We start from the raw sequence: 17,658 nt of genomic DNA, 5'->3' as shown, positions 1-17,658 counted from the left end.
AAGCCATTGTCCGGTTGAAATATTATCGATTATTTAGATAATTGACAACCTGACGGTTAATTATAAACATTGTTTGACCTGTTTCAACAAACTTTGCCGGTACTATTAGGATGAATTCGTCTGCATGTTGAGACAGCCTTTGAGCCTGTGGATTACTGAACAAAACACGCCAACAAGAGTTTTTGGGATATAAAGAGGGGCTTTATCGAACGAAACCAACATTTATTGTGTAGCTGGTACTCTTTGTGACTGCAACCATATGAAGATCTAAGGTAAGTGATTAATTTTATCACTATTTCTGACTTTTATAATTCCTTTACTTGGTTGTAAAATGTTCGTATGCAGGGCGCAGTCCTCAGATAATCGCATGGTATGCTTTCGCCGTAAAGCCTTTTTGAAATCTGACTAAGCGGCTGGATTAACAAGAAGTTCATCTTTAAGTCGATGAAAAACACTGGTATTTTTTTATGAATGTATATGACTATTTCTGTATTTTAAATATCTTTCCTTAATGTGTTTGAGCCAATCAGTTGTGTATACAGAAGATAACAAATATGGCTAAAATACCATATTATGGCAAGAGCAAATCAAATAAGCAGAGAGAATGACAGTCCATCATTACTTTAAGACATGAAGGTCAGTCAATGCTGAACATTTCAAGAACTTTGAAAGTTATTTAAAGTGCAGTCGCAAAAGCCATCAAGCTCTATGGTGAAGCTGGCTCTCATGAGAACCGCCACAGGAAAGGAAGACCGAGAGTTACCTCTGCTGCAGCTCAAATAAATGCTTCAGAGTTCAAGTAACAGACAACTGTTCAGAGAAGACTGGTGAAATAGCAAAGAAACCACTACTAAAGGACACCAATAAGAGACTTGCTTGGGCCAAGAAACACGAGCAATGGACATTAGACCGTTGGAAATCTATCCTTTGGCCTGAGGAGTCCAAATTTGAGATTTTTGGTTGCAACCGCCGTGTCTTTGTGAGACGCAGAGTAGGTAAACGGATGATCTCTGCATGTGAGGTTCCCACCGTGAAGCATGGAGGTGGTGGTGTGATGGTGTGAGGGGGTTGCTGGTGACACTAAGTGATTTATTTAGAATTCAATGCACACTTAACCAGCATAGCTACCATATCATTCTGCAGCGATACACCATGCCATTTGGTTTGCGCTTAGTAGGACTATAATTTGTTTTTCAACAGGACAACGACTCAACATACCTCCAGGCTGTGTAAGGGCTATTTGACCAAGACTGAGAGTAATGGAGTGTTGCATCAGATGACCTGGCCTCCTCAATCACCGGACCTCAACCCAATTGAGATGGTTTGGGATGAGTTGGACTTTTAGCGTGAAGGAAAAGCAGCCAACAAGTGCTCAGCATATGTGGGAACCCCAAGAATGCTGGAAAAGCATTTCTCATGAAGCCGTTTGAGAGAATTTTGTCAAGGCAAAGGGCGGATACGTGGAAGAATCTTTAATATATTTTGGATTTGTTTAACACTTTCTTGGTTACTACATGATTCCATGTGCCATTTCATAGTTGAGGTCTTCACTATTATTCTACAACGTAGAAAAACCCTTGAATAGGTGTCCAAACTTTTGACTGGTACTGTGTGTGCGTGTATACAGTTGAAGTCGGAAGTTTACATACACTTAGGTTGGAGTCATTAAAACTCGTTTTTCAACCACGCCACAAATTTCTTGTTCACAAACTATAGTTTTGGCAAGTCGGTTAGGACATCTACTTTGTGCATGACAAGTAATTTTTCCAACAATTGTTTACAGACAGATTACAACCTGTGCTTTGCTGCAGGAGGGACTGGTGTACTTCACAAAATAGATGGCTTCATGAGGTAGGAAAATTGTGAATATATTGAAGCAACATCTCAAGACATCAGTCAGGAAGTTAAAGCTTGGTCGCAAATGAGTCTTCCAAATGGTCAATGACCCCAAGCATACTTCCAAAGTTGTGGCAAAATGGCTTAAGGACAACAAAGTCAAGGTATTGGAGTGGCCATCACAAAGCCTGACCTCAATCCTATAGAACATTTGTGGGCAGAAATGAAAAAGCGTGTGCGAGCAAGGAGGCCTACAAACCTGACTCAGTTACACCAGCTCTGTCAGGAGGAATTGGTCAAAATTCACCCAACTTATTGTGGGAAGCTTGTGGAAGGCTACCAGAAATGTTTGACCCAAGTTAAACCCTTTAAAGGCAATGCTACCAAACACTAATTGAGTGAATGTAAACTTCTGACCCACTGGGAATATGAAAGAAATAAAAGCTGAAATAATATCACTATTATTCTGACATTTCACATTCTAAAAATAAAGTGGTGATCCTAACTGACCTAAGACAGGGAATTTTTACTAGGATTAAATGTCAGGAATTGTGAAAAGTTTAAATGTATGTAAACTTCTGACTTCAACTGTATGTATGCATGTATTCTTCCAAGACACGCTTTTAAATGGATAGTCATTGGCTCAATGACAGGAAGTCTATGGGAGCAGCTAGCATGTCATTGCGCTAACACTAGTAGTCGCACACTATAGGCCTATTATACTCCCAACAGTGTGCAACTATTTTCTCACTATCGTTTATCTAGCAGTCTGATGTTGGACTTTAAGGGTCGAGTTCCTACTCTATTAGTCTCTCAACAAACTTTTTCTCAGCCAAACAGGAAGGCGGTCCCTAAAAGCCACAAAAAGCAGGAAACATTACCCACTTCCTTATCTGAAACACTGATGCTACAGACGACCGACGTACCCTGTGAGATGACTCATCTAAAACAGTTACCGTAAGCACAGGAACTGTGCAGATAAAAACTTCAGTACCGATTGTTTATCCCTAAATCCACTTAGGTTTTCGACCACTTTACTGTAGCCGTTCCATATTAAAACACTGTTCGGTTTAACTAGAACTCATTGAACAATTTCCATAAACAGTTATGTATTTCAGCTAATGCATTATACCAAGTTCATCAAACAGTATTGAGCTTATTTAAAAAAAGAAGAAACTCAGACCTTCTCGGTGTTTTGTCTGAAATGTGAATAAAATTGACAAAGGCGAAGTTAGGTCTCTCACTGCGTGCTAGTTAAAAGTGAAGGCTCTACTCTCACAACAAAGTGCTGCATGCTGACTAGACAAGCCCTTTAAGAGACTAGAGGGTGGGTGGGCAGATATCACATTCAAGAGTGTCATTGGTGGATGATGTCATCAGAAAAAGTAGCCCGATGGGCCAGACACACAAATCTACTGTAGCTGTACAATATCTCATCATTCATTGAGTTTACAGCAGAGCTAACTTAAAAGCTAGAATCCTTAATTGATACAATAAAGTGTTCTGCTATGGGTACAAGGACTGACCATCCATGATGTCAAATGTATAGTTTTAAACCATGTTTGTTAACATATGTTGTTTCCAAACATTGACCTAAAACAAGCTTATATTTTGAGTTCTGATGGGGTATGACAGTTGAACTAAGCTCATGAAGCATTTATAAAAGTTATATTCTTCTAGAATCAATGGGTATATCGTTAAATTTACAAGTTTAAAAAATGTAGCAACTAAGGATTCTTTAACGATTTGGGGTGATGGCCGCCATACATCCATGAACAGAGATAGAAAGCGCCACAATTAGCCTATTTAAATATTTGGTCATTTTATTTGGAGTAGTCTGGACTTTCCATCGGTAGATGATTTACAGATAGTACAAACTACAACCAACAACCATCTGTTGATAAGCAACTGCTTGCTAAGGTTACGGTAAAGGTTACCGATGTTACTAGGGATGCACAATATAAACAGTGAAAATATCTGGAATCGGACGATATTAGCTAGAATGACAACATCGGTATCTGCCCAGTCTAGTTTAACGCCGATGTCGGAATGGCCGATTAATTAGGGCCGATTTCAAGTTTTCATAACAATCGGAAAATCAGTATTTTTGGGTGCCGATTTGCACTTTTTTTTTTTTTTTTACACCTTCATTTAATCTTTATTTAACTAGGTAATTCAGTTAAGAACACATTCTTATTTTCAATGACGGCCTAGGAACCGGTGGGTTAACTGCCTCGTTCAGGGGCAGAAAGACAGATTTTCACCTTGTCAGCTCGGGGGATCCAATCTTGCAACCTTACAGTTAACGAGTCCAATGCAATAACGACCTGCCTCTCGTTGCACTCCACAAGGAGACTGCCTGTTACGCAAATGCAGTAAGCCAAGGTAAGTTGCTAGCTAGCATTAAACTTATCTTATAAAAAACAATCAATCATAATCACTAGTTAACTACACATGGTTGATGATATTACTAGATATTATCTATCGTGTCCTGTGTTGCATTTAATCTGACTGAGCGGTGGTAGGCAGAAGCAGGCACGTAAACATTCATTCAAACAGCACTTTCGTGCTTTTTGCCAGCAGCTCTTCGTTGTGCATCAAGCATTGCGCTGTTTATGACTTCAAATCTATCAAGTCCCGAGATGAGGCTGGTGTGACCGAAGTGAAATGGCTGGCTAGTTAGCGCGTGCTAATAGCGTTTCAAACTTCACTCGCTCTGAGCCTTGGGGTGGTTGTTTCCCTTGCTCTGCATGGGTAACGCTGCTTCGATGTGGTGGCTGTTGTCGTTGTGTTGTTGGTTCGAGCCCAGGGAGGAGCGAGGAGAGGGACGGAAGCTATACTGTTACACGGGCAATACTAAAGTGCCTATAAGAACATCCAATAGTCAAAGGTTAATGAAATACAAATGGTATAGGAGGGAAATAGTCCTATAATTACTACAACCTAAAACTTCTTACCTGGGAATATTGAAGACTCATGTTAAAAGGAACCACCAGCTTTCATATGTTCTCATGTTCTGAGCAAGGAACTGAAACGTTAGCTTTCTTACATGGCACATATTGCACGTTCTTCTCCAACACTTGGTTTATGCATTATTTAAACCAAATTTAACATGTTTCATTATCTACTTGAGGCTAAATTGATTTGATTGATATGTATTATATTAAGTTAAAATAAGTGTTAATTCAGTATTGTTATAATTGTCATTATTACAAATACATATATATTTGAAAATCGACCGATTAATTGGTATCGGCGGTTTTGGCCCTCCAATAATCGGTATCGGGGGTGAAAAATCATAATCGGTCGACCTCTAGTGCATACCTATATCTGGTAGGTACGTGACGTAATGACGCAATGTAAAATGTTGCGGTACACGTGCAACACAGCATTTCTAACCTAACCCACAATGTCTGCTGTGTGTATCGAACAATCAACAAGTCGAGCAGTCATTTGAAAGAGTAACAACATTTCAGCAAGACAACTCAACGCCAAGATAACAGAATTCATTGCCCTTGAAAATCAACCGTTCTCTGTCGTGGATGATGTGGGCTTTCGCCGACTGGTCGAGCACCGGTACACGTTGCCCTACCAGAGTTACACAGTAATAGCATCACGACATACTATGAAACGCCATTTGGGTCTTTACGTGTCAAAAGATACATGTCACATAACAGTTCTATTATAGAATGTTGTGTGTTCTGAATTTGCACGTGCAAGCCAAGCACCACCACTTCTATCAGTAGCACGATCAAAGCTGTACAAAAAAAGTCTGCAAACAAGCAAACACCGGCCACGAACGATGTGTTTACAATACGGCCTTGGAAATAACTCATTATTTGTTGGACCGCAACTTCTGTGGTAGCTAGCTTTAGCTTGGTACCTAGCTAGCACCAATAGCCTGAAGTCAATGACCAGTAGAAACGTCAGTCATTTCATTATTCTTAGCTATGAACTAGGAATCCTTGTAAGTATTAGCTAGTTAGCCACTTGTTGTTCGCCTATTGAAATTGAACTTCAGTTCATGAAAATAAATAGCTAGCCAGCTACTTAACCCTGTTGCCCAAAGCTATCGTTATAAGCAGCCAGCTAGCCTTCAAAATAAAAGTACCTCTTTGAAAGCGATGGTTACAATTGGTGGAATCATGCCATATTTAGACTAGATAATGTTAAACAAGGTTGGAATGTGAAGCAATGAAATGGGGTATTAGTCTACTCGGTGACACGCACAGAACACAACTGAAGAGTTTACACAAATATTAGCATTGTACCTATTGCGGGACTGTGAAATCACCTCAGTCAGGCTATTGTGTGTATTGACATTCATATTGCAGTGTACAGGTTTACCTAAGGATTGGGGATCAATGCAATGGGTTATCAATCTACTCAATACCCAAGATATTTTCTCCCAAAGTCCTCCTCAGAGTTATCAGCCTCCAAAACATCCAGGCAGTATTGTTTTCCCTCGGGAAGTGTTCAATACACAAAGGTTGACAATACATGTGGCTCAACTCAGTTGTTTCAGAGTCCAGCAATAAGAGCTACGATGCTAATATTCTCTGGGTGTCACTGAGTAGACCATGTCATTGATACACAATCATAGTTAAGGATGTACAGTGAAATAAGTATGCCCCCAATGCAACTCTAAAGTATAATACATCCAGTGTGATTGCAGATTGTCGTCAAATTATTGTCTTATTGATTTTATATAACATTCCAACCTCGTTTAGCATGATCTATTCAATTATGGCATAATTCTACTATTTGTATTAATTTGCATCACTGTCAATGAGGTACTTTTATTTTGAAAGCTAACCGCAAAGTCCACTATTGTGGCTAGATTCACATAGATGGACTCGCAATCACAGCCGGATGTGATACAGCCTGGATTCAAACCAGGGAGTGTGACACCTCTTGCTAGTGACACCTCTTGCATGGAGATGCAGTGCCTTAGACCACTGCAACCATGTGTGTGTGTGTGTGTAACTATTTGACAGTACTAGAATGCTTAAAAGGCAACAAAAATGTTAAATATCGGTAATGACCAAAAATGTCGTATTGGTGTATCACTAGTTAGAGCTACGGTTAGTAGATATAGTTGAAATCTTAGTCCATCTGTAGATGCTCTACAGACTCCGTATCAAAATAAGGTGTTATGAATATTTAAACGTATCCATCCACACCAATGTAAAATATGTTGCACCAATACCTCAGTGGCACTCTTTGCAGACAGATTTAGCAGTTCCTATTTGGGTAGAGACTAGAGAGTGAGACAAACAGTGAATGCTCCTATCCCTGTAGCTGGCTCTGAATTGTGCATGAGTCTTTGGCTTGTCCGAGGGAAAAGTGAGGGCCCCTCTCCAGTCTGCTCATTACCATTCCAGTCACGTCTCAGCCCAAATTTACCCGGAGAAAAACTCAGGCCATTGTTAGGAGGGCATGTGCATTTGGTTCTTTGAGAAGCGTGGGCCAAACTATGTATTTGTTCCAATGGGTTGTGTGTGTTGACTAGGGCTGAGCGATAAACTGTAAAAACTACAACGGTATTCATTCACGGACCAGTTTGGATTTTTACATTACCTTCTATAAAACGGTATTTTTAAGTTTTATTTGTCACATTAAATATTTCAGAGCTGGGCCAAAGATACATCAAAATGTATCTGGTTACAAATACAAGACACTAAAGACCAACATATATCAAAGCAAAACACTTTTTCAAAGTATTGTATTACGATTAAATACAGATATATTGGAGGTAGTCAGTCATTTCGAAATACATTTGCAACATCAACAGTAAAAAAAAAACATTTCACTTGCTATGTCGGTGATTGTTTATCTACCTTAGTCGAATGCACCGACTCAGTCGCTCTGGTCAAGTGTGTCTAATAAAAGGACCATAACGTAAACAATTCCAAAGCACACTGGTTATTATTTTAGGCCTTGTTTCAGGGGTGGAGCTCATTCAAATAATACCCAGTGTGCTTTGCAAGTGTTCATTTAGCAGACACTTATCACACCATAGTGCCATGAGACTTCTGATACGAATGCAGGGTGAAATGGGGCCAGAAAATTGTGAATCGCACAAACAAAAATTATATAGAAAACTATTTTGAAAACAAATTACAGTTCTCAGAAATATCTTGTTACAAAATACATTGGATTGTAGTTCAGGCTGTAAAAATGTACATTAAAATACTGAAGTAATTTAAATACACATTTCAAAATACAAACACAGTATGAAACTGCCAACAGCTAAGGCCTGCTAGCAAACTTGCCAGCACAACAAGTCAACAACTTCAGGAAGGTGCGCTTGCCAAATAGACACCCTGGAATTCCCTGGTGGCACTGAACAGTTCACAGGTGGTGGAACCGAAAGTCCATCATGTTGTACTGAACAGTTCACAGGTGGTGGAACCGAAAGTCCATCATGTTGTACTGAACAGTTCACAGGTGGTGGAACCGAAAGTCCATCATGTTGTACTGAACAGTTCACAGGTGGTGGAACCGAAAGTCCATCATGTTGTACTGAACAGTTCACAGGGGGTGGAACCGAAAGTCCATCATGTTGTACTGAACAGTTCACAGGTGGTGGAACCGAAAGTCCATCATGTTGTACTGAACAGTTCACAGGTGGTGGAACCGAAAGTCCATCATGTTTGCTGTTCCATCTTTATTTACAATATAGCGAGAACTTCATTTGCAGTCAAGGAAAATCCCCAAAACAATCCCCCATACCAGTCAATGAGCTTGCATTTCCACTGGGAACCTCACCCCACACTCTATTCATTGCAAATTCCTATTGAGCAAGTCTGCTGGCCAGGCCCCCCAAAGAGTACATTTCACAATAAGCAAAAATGTATTACAGTTTTGATGAATAAATAATCACCCTTTTGTAGCTACAGCAAATAAGACCACCAAACTGTCAGTTTACATTTCACTTTTAAAAACGGGATGTTTTGTCAGGTTGAATTTTGTCAAAAGCAAGTCTCTCGCTTAACAGTACAGTAGTAGGAAAGTATAAGAGACTTAAGTCCATAAATAGTGTGAACAAAGGCACTGAATCTACAGAGTGGGAAAGAGAATAGAAAATGTCCTCATACTAAGGAAATAGCATTTTATTTGGTGTATTTAGCATGTCTTGGGGATATGATATTTGTGTGTGGACCCCAGGAAGAGTAGCTGCAGCTTTTGCAACAGCTAATGGGGATCCTAATAAAATACCAAATCTGACAGAGGAGGGAAAAAAAAAAAAGGGACTCCCAAATACAGGCGTGTCAAGCTTGTAGCGTCAAACCCAAGAAGACTTGAGGCTGTAATCGCTGCCAAAGGTGCTTCAACAAAGTACAGAGTAAAGGGTCTGAATACTTACGGAAATGTGATACATTTTTCTATATATATATTTTTTTTAAAGTCTAAAAACCTGTTTATGCTTTGTCATTATGGGGTAATGTGTGTAGATTGATGAGAAAAAAAAAGTAATACATTTTAGAAAAGGCTGTAACTTAACGAGGAAAAAGTCAAGGGGTCTGAATACATTGTGTGGAATCGTGACAAATCGCAATACGTATCGGCACCCAAGTATTGTGATAATATCGTGAGGTTCCTGGCAATTCCCAAACCTACCTTTCAGGCTATCACTTGACCTCAACTGTACACATTGCTTTATGCCTACACACACACACACTTGCAAATACAATACTGCAACCTGGGCTTTACCTGTGATTATTTGTGCAAGAAGTGAGATCTATATTGCTTCATGTATAGGCTACATTATTGCTGCATCTTGTCTCTACAGCGCTGTGATCCTCTTGACATTCATGTTGGTAAATGCCCTGAAGGCTTTAAAATGGACCGTTATAGAAATAGATAGGTGATTTTCAAGTCTGACTTGTACAGTATCTAACGCACTCATGGTAAGATGATAACACTACAGAAAGAGGGGAAAAGTCCCTGAAACGGCATGAAAAACAGGCTTATAACCTATGACCTATCCGATGTTACGGAAGTTATCTGCAATGACATCACCTATGGTGCCACTTGGCGCTCTCCCATGTTAAATAGCCTAAGCAAACAAACAATAAGCTTTGTGAAGCCTGTTGTGATTATTCCTATGGCACACAGACAAAGGGCCTGTTTAGATTACTCCTATAGGACACCAACACTATGGACACTAAGAAAACGGTGACCCTCCTCACTCGTCACTAATCTAACAGTAAAATCTCACAGTATGAGCCTCAGTATCACTTCTGGATCAGGTTCGCTAATCCAGCTGTTCCAAACCAACTTGATTATTAAGTCAAAAACGAGTAGGGCATTAGAGGCCCAAAGTGAGGAACAAATAGGCCTAGTTCTGCACTCAGAAAAAAAGAACTAAGACAGAGAACTTAAACTGATGAAGCCAACATACCTGGCATAATTCCAAGCAATGTTGTTATCTCAGCAAACAACATTTTGCCTACATTGGCTAGAGCATAGGTGCAACAGAACTGAACATGTCTTCATGTGAAAGCAATGCATTTCTCAACAGCTGCTCATCTTCAACATGACGGTAGGTTCTTTCCAACTATTGGGGAAGGAACAGCGTTATGGCAACACAAACATATTCCCTGTGGAGCCACAAAACACAGAGAACGCAAAACAGAGAAACAGACCACAGACAATGCCAGCAAGCAGGAAGAAAAGAAAGAGCAGCATCGAGGAAGAACACAAATGGACAGCATCCGACAGACAAACACGTAGGAGCTCAATCACACATCCTTAGAGTCTTAGCAATGTACACACTTCTCAGCATCCAGAGGTGTCAACTTGAGGTAGAGCGTTGGTCTTACACGGAGGGACTGAAAAACCACGGTGCTCAATCATACCGGGTGTGGATTTTCCTGGCTGGCGAGTTGTAATTCAAGTGAGCTACTCAATTCCAACCAGTAAAAAGTGCGCTGAATTAGTGTTGACAGCAAGCACAAGTGATATTTTTCTGCACAATATCCATCCTGGTACCTGGGACCATGAGCAGGTCCAAAGATACAGTACAATAGATTGACACTTGAATTTACCCTACCTGGGTGTCATTGGCGATGCGTGGAGGCACCTCCACGCCAATCTTCGTTAACTGGCGGTCCTTGTAGCGACCGTACTGGTCGTATCCCACGTAGCCTCCGCCGGTGGCGATGAGGAGGGGAAAGGGCCTGACGCGAGCCTGAAGGCCTAGAGAGGCTGCATTGAACTGCCCTCGCCCTGAATATACACAGAGGTTTATATTAGGAACAGTTTAAGCATTTCCCATAACAAGTATCACATATAAAGTACCAGTCAAAAGTTTGTACACCTACTCATTACAGGTTCATTATTTTTACTATTTTGCACACTGTAGAATAATAGAAGACATCAAAACTATGAAATAACACATATAGAATCATGTAGTAACCAAAAAAGTGGTAAACAAATACAAAATATATTAAAGATTCTTCAAAGTAGCCACCCTTTGCCTTGATGAAAGCTTTTGCACACTCACCTGGCATGCATTTCAATTAACTTCTTATGGCTTGGGGGCGCTAATTGTCATGTCCGGATGAAAAGTGTGCCCAAAGTAAACTGCCTGCTACTCAGGCCCAGAAGCTAAGATATGCATATCATTAGTAGATTTGGATAGAAAAACACTCTAAAGTTTCTAAAACTGTTTGAATCATGTCTGAATATAACAGAACTCACATGGCAGGCAAAAACATGAGAAAAATCCAACCAGGAAGTGGGAAATCTGAGGTTTGTAGTATTTCAAGTGATTGCCTATCCAATATACAGTGTACATTTGGTTTGATTGCACTTCCTAAGACTTCCACGCGATGTTAACAGTCTTTAGAACGTTGTTTCAGGCTTCTACTGTGAAGGGGGAGTGAATAAGAGCTGTTTGAATCAGGGGTCTGGCAGAAAGCCTCGAGTTTAGTCATGCACGCGGCCCTGAGCGCGAGCTCCGTTCCTTTTCATTTCTAAAGACAAAGGAATTGTCCAGTTGAAATATTATTGAAGATTTATGATAAAAACATCCTAAAGATTGATTCTATACATCGTTTGACATGTTTCTATGAACTGTAATAGAACTTTTGACTTTTCGTCTGGACTTAGTGCCCACGCCTTGTGCATTTGGATTACTGGACTAAACGCGCAAACAAAAAGGAAGTATTTGGACATAAATGATGGACTTTGTTGAACAAAAAAACAAACATTTGTGGAACTGGGATTCCTGGGAGTGCATTCCGATGAAGATCTAAGGTAAGTGAATATTTATAATGCTATTTCTGACTTTTGTTGACTCCACAACATGGCGGGTATCTGTATGCTGGCTGAGCGCTGTACTCAGATTATCGCATGGTGTGCCTTTGCCGTAAAGCTTTTTTGAAATCTGACACAGCGGTTGCATTAAGAGAAGTATATCTTTAATTCTATGCATAACACTTGTATCTTTCATCAACATTTATGATGAGTATTCCTGTAAATTGATGTGGCTCTCTGCAAAATCACCGGATGTTTTGGAAGCAAAACATTATGCGCCAATGTAAACAGATTTTTGGATATAAATATGAACTTTATCGAACAAAACATACATGTATTGTGTAACATGAAGTCCTATGAGTGCCATCTGATGAAGATCAAAGGTTAGTGATTCATTCTCTCTCTATTTCTGCTTTTTGTGACTCCTCTCTTTGGCTGGAAAATGACTGTTTTTCTGTGACTAGGCGCTGACCTAACAATCGCATGGTATGCGTGTAGTAAAGCCTTTTGAAATCGGACACTGTGGTGGGATTAACAACAAGTTTCTGTGATTAACAACAAGTTTCTTTAAAATGTTGTATAATACTTGTATGCTTGAGGAATTTTAATTATGACATTTCCGTTTGAATTTGGTGCCCTGCACTTTCACTGGCTGTTATCAAATCGATTCCATTAACGGGATTTCAGCCGTAAGAGGTTAACTTCTTACAGCTGAAATCCCGTTAATGGGATCGATATGACAACAGCCAGTGAAAGTGCAGGGCGCCAAATTCAAACAGAAATCTCATAATTAAAATTCCTCAAGCATACAAGTATTATACACCATTTTAAAGATAAACTTGTTAATCCCAGCAGTGTCTGATTTCAAAAAGGCTTTACAGCGAAAGCACACCATATGATTATGTTAGGTCAGCACCTAGTCACAGAAAAACACAGCCATTTTTCCAGCCAAAGAGAGGAGTCACAAAATGCAGAGAGAGATAAAATGAATCACTAACCTTTGATGTTCTTCATCAGATGACACTCATAGGACTTCATGTTACACAATACATGTATGTTTAGTTCGATAATGTTCCTATTTATATCCACAAATCTCAGTTTACATTGGCACGTTATGTTCAGTAGTGTTTTGCTTCCAAAACATCCGGTGATTTTGCAGAGAGCCACATCAATTTACAGAAACTCATCATAAATGTTAATGAAAATACAAGTGTTATACATGGAATTAAAGACGTACTTTTCCTTAATGCAACTGCTGTGTCAGATTTCAAAAAAGCTTTACGGAAAAAGCACAGCATGCAATAATCTCAGTTACAGCGCTCAGAGACCAAAACAAGCCATACAGATACCCGCCATGTTGGAGTCAACAGAATTCAGAAATAGCATTATAAATATTCACTTACCTTTGATGATCTTCATCGGAATGCACTCCCAGGAATCCCAGTTCCACAATAAATGTTTGTTTTGTTCGATAAAGTCCACCATTTATGTCCAAATACCTCCTTTTTGTTCGCACGTTTAGTTCACAAATCCAAATTCATGAGGCACGATCACTTATTTCAGATGACAGTTCCATTACAGTTCGTAGAAACATGTCCAACGATGTATAGAATCAATCTTTAGGATGTTTTTTTATCATAAATCTTCAATAATATTCCAACCGGACAATTCCTTTGTCTTTAGAATGGAAAAGGAACGCAGCTAACTCACGGGTGCGCGTGAGACTGAGCTCATGGCATTCTGCCAGACACCTGACTCAAACAGCTCTTATTCTCTCCCCCTTCACAGTAGAAACCTGAAACAAGGTTCTAAAGACTGTTGACATCTAATGGAAGTCTTAGGAAGTGCAATCGGACCAAATGTTACACTGTATATTGGATAGGCAAAGACTTAAACTACAAACCTCAGATTTCCCACTTTCTGGGTTGATTTATTTCTCAGGTTTTTGCCTGCCATATGAGTTCTGTTATACTCACATATATAATTCAAACAGTTTTAGAAACTTCAGAGTGTTTTCTATCCAAATCTACTATGCATATGCATATCTTAGCTTCTGGGCCTGAGTAGCAGGCAGTTTACTCTGAGCACCTTATTCACCCAAGCTACTCAATACTGCCCCCCAGCCATAAGAAGTTAACAAGATTTTAAGCTTTCAGCCAATAAAAGACATTTATATGTACCTAAATGTTTAACCACTATAATAACTATTAGAATTTTTGAATTACGCACCCTCCAATTTGACAGGAAATTGTACCGCCAGCGGTACACTGATTCCCAAACAGGTTAAAAGAACGTTTGTAAGCGATACAGCAGGGTAGAGGGTAGTAAAGCTAGTGTGTTCACCGAGTGTGCTCATCTTATTAGCACAGAGACTAATGCGAAGGTAGCCTATGAGTGTGTCAACAGCCTCAGTCATCAATATGTGGGTTGTAAAAACCTGGGTCTGGTCTGGGACTGAGGATGTCAGTGTGAAACCCACCACTGGATAATGAACACCATGGCCACTGCTGAAACTGCCGGGCTCTTTGTGCTCTGAGGAGGAGCCAGTCACTGCACAGACAGACAGAGAAGCAGCACATATTGTAAATGTACCCAATGAGATGGACTCAAATGTAGTTTTTCCTACTTGTCTGCGTCAAACTTATTGGCATTATGATACAATACACAAACCATTGCAAACTATACCAATAACTGAGGAGTGGCTGTTTGACAGCCAGATGAAATCAAAAAGGAACTCACAAAAACAGCAACCCTCTTGTTCGGGTTGGACATGTCTGTAAGGCTATTAATACTAAGGCATGTTCCAGAAACTGTCACTGACAATTTGACAGACAATGCAGAATCATAAAGTAGGTCAGTGTGGTATACATAAGCAATAAGGCACGAGGGGGTGTGCCCGGATACAGCCCTTAGCTGTGGTATACTGGCTATATACTACAAACCTCTGAGGTGCCCCATTGGTGTTATAAAACAGGTTACCAACATAATTATAACGTTTGTCATACCAGTGGAATACGACACATTTTAGCCAATCAGCATTCAGGGTTCGAACCACCTCGTTTATATAAAAGTCTATAATATACTATATTGCTGAAAAGTAGATTTGTTGACACGAGTAACAAGATATTGGCATCATACGGTAAGCGCTTGCTAGTTAGCTTACACTAGCTGGCTAGCTAATGTTAGCTGCAAGAATTTATGAAATTAGCAAACCAGAATTCATTTTCTCCCACCAAGACATCTACGGTGTCTTTGCGACTCTTCCAATAGTGTGTAGCTAGCACACATTGAAATAGCAATTTACCTATTACCTGCCAAATCTCCCTGCATTCAGTGGCAGCTGATAAGAGCACACCTTTCCTAAGGACGCTGCCATCTTGTGAGTGTGTAGAACGCGAGAGTTCTTCTTTAACGTGTTAAGGCAGACATCATGGTGTATTGCCGCCACCTACTGTACGGAGTCTATAAATGTTATTATTTGTAAATATTACTCCCCAAACGAACGCTATATGTGCATGCTGCCACCTACTGTTTTGGTTGTATATCAGCCCAAATAATTAAAATAAAACTAAACAAAATAAACTCAATGTACTCATTTATTCAGATTCAACTGTGGACGCCCATCCCTACAGGAAGAGCATCTTCGGACATGCTTTGCAATGCTTCAACAGTGTCCTGGTCCTTGTGTAAATGTGATATTGTACCCCCTAGCCCAATTGTCCTTTGTATATTATTTATATACACACACACACTTGTGTTCCCATATGTACTTCCTGTATTGATTTGTTGGGAGAAAAAAAAAAGTCCTGGAATCTCTAACTTTTCAGCCGCAGATACTGTATCGTTACAATGTCCAGTTTCTTTGACTTTTTGTTCAGTACAATTTATCATATGTGCAATAAACACCATTAAAAAAAATCAATCTTCACCATATCAGCTCCCCTCAACTGTTGAACAACACTGAATCTACGGTCTAGACAGATGGGTATACAGAGAAGATTTACTTGGGTCCTAACTGTTGAACACTGAATCTACAGTCTACGGCGCATCCACCGACATATTTTCAGCTCTCTTCGCTCCTTCAACTATTTCACGTGCATCAGTGTAGGAGCCCTGCTGTGTAGCCCTGGCCACTTTACACGCGTTTACACCAAACGGGCACTCCGGGGAATTGGGAATGTGTTTTCCGTCACAATTACACCATCGAACACCCTCAGATTCTTCAACATTCCTCCGGCACACACTTGATACATGTCCATACCTTTTACAATTCCGGCAAAACAACGGATTGGACACAAAAGCTCTCGCCGCATATCTAACACATCCCATCTTCACATGTGAATGGGGATACTCTTCGTCAAACATCAATAATACCGACGGGCTTTTTAATTTCTTCAAATCCACTTCAAAATTCCAGCGTGCTTCAACTACTCTTGGTATGCTCTTTGTAAACCACGAGGCCTCCACATCCAACTCGACGCCTAGAAGGCTAGCGTTAACAACCAATCACAATTCGGGTTTGAGGTACGCTGCTGCTTCTTCTTCTTCGGGGTTTATCGGCGGTTGGCATCCACGTATGGTGCTTTACCGAGACATACTGTACTGTATGTGTGGGCCAGAGACAGGGAGAAACTAAATCCTACCTACCAGCCCCATTGTTCTTAAACAAAGATAACAGACTATATCTAATGATGTTCTACTCAGTATACTCACATACTAGATATCAGCCTCTCTCTTTCCCTCTGATAATGCCCTCCACACTGTAGTAATACATGCTCCATGGTCTCTGTTTCCTGGCAATAGTCAGACTTTCCTGTTGGATGCTTTCCCATCACAATTAAAGTCTTATTCAACCGGCCGTGTCCCACCCTTAATCTTGTAAAAATATCCTCTTCTCTTCTGTCCCTTCCTGCTGTCCTCCCCTCCCTGACTTTCCTCTATACTTGCAATAAATGCCTGTCCTTATGTAACAGTATAACTTTAGACCGTCCCCTCGCCCACAACCAGGGAGCGCGAACCAGGGACCCTCTGCACACATCAACAACAGTCACCCACAAAGCATCCCATCGCTCCACAAAAGCCGCGGGCCTTGCAGAGCAAGGGGAACTACTACTTCAAGGTCTCAGAGCAAGTGACGTCACCGATTGAAACGCTATTTAGCACGCACCACCGCTAACTAAGCTAGCCGTTTCACATCCGTTACAGTTAGTATCTCTATTCCACTGCTCCTGCCATCTCTGCACCATCACTGTCCATATCAGGCTTTTAGCCTCTGCCTTGCTTATCACCTCCACATGGGGTAGGACCCAAGTAAATCTTCTCTGTATACCCATCTGTCTAATCCTGCCATGGATTTGTTACACCTCAAAGCAGGTTGTGGCTGCTATGTGAGCTAAAGGACTGGAGACTCAACATGCACATGAATCAGAGCAAATAACTACTCTGTCTGGCTTGACTTCCTCCACCCACTGCAAGGCCAACAGTATGGCCAACAGTAGCTCCACCGTATATACAGCCAGATGATCTGTAATACGTTTCCTGACTGCCACTCCACAT

The 17,658-nt window shown here is 40.5% G+C and overlaps 1 protein-coding gene across 8 annotated transcripts in view; it reads right to left on the bottom strand.

Annotated features, from left to right (window-relative positions):
- The window catches only part of LOC112230794 (phosphatidylserine decarboxylase proenzyme, mitochondrial), a 43,406-nt gene extending 26,834 nt beyond the window's left edge, over nt 1–16,572 (bottom strand). The window contains exons 1-3 of one of the 8 annotated variants that reach the window (XM_024397102.2): nt 16,364–16,572; nt 14,540–14,652; nt 10,895–11,070 (exon numbers count right to left, since the gene is read on the bottom strand). In XM_024397102.2, coding sequence (XP_024252870.1) covers nt 10,895–11,070; nt 14,540–14,652; nt 16,364–16,467 — 393 coding nt within the window. In that variant the 5' untranslated portion in view covers nt 16,468–16,572. Of the gene's footprint in view, nt 1–3,019; nt 3,146–10,894; nt 11,071–14,539; nt 14,653–15,406; nt 15,517–16,363 lie in introns of those variants that run through there. The other 7 variants (XM_024397106.2, XM_024397103.2, XM_024397108.2 and 4 more) reach the window with 7 other exon arrangements.
- Nucleotides 16,573–17,658: the final 1,086 nt, after the last annotated feature.

Source organism: Oncorhynchus tshawytscha, linkage group LG33 (genome assembly GCF_018296145.1).
Source record: "Oncorhynchus tshawytscha isolate Ot180627B linkage group LG33, Otsh_v2.0, whole genome shotgun sequence".
NCBI lineage: Eukaryota > Metazoa > Chordata > Actinopteri > Salmoniformes > Salmonidae > Oncorhynchus > Oncorhynchus tshawytscha.
This window is presented reverse-complemented; position numbering and strand designations above follow the sequence as displayed.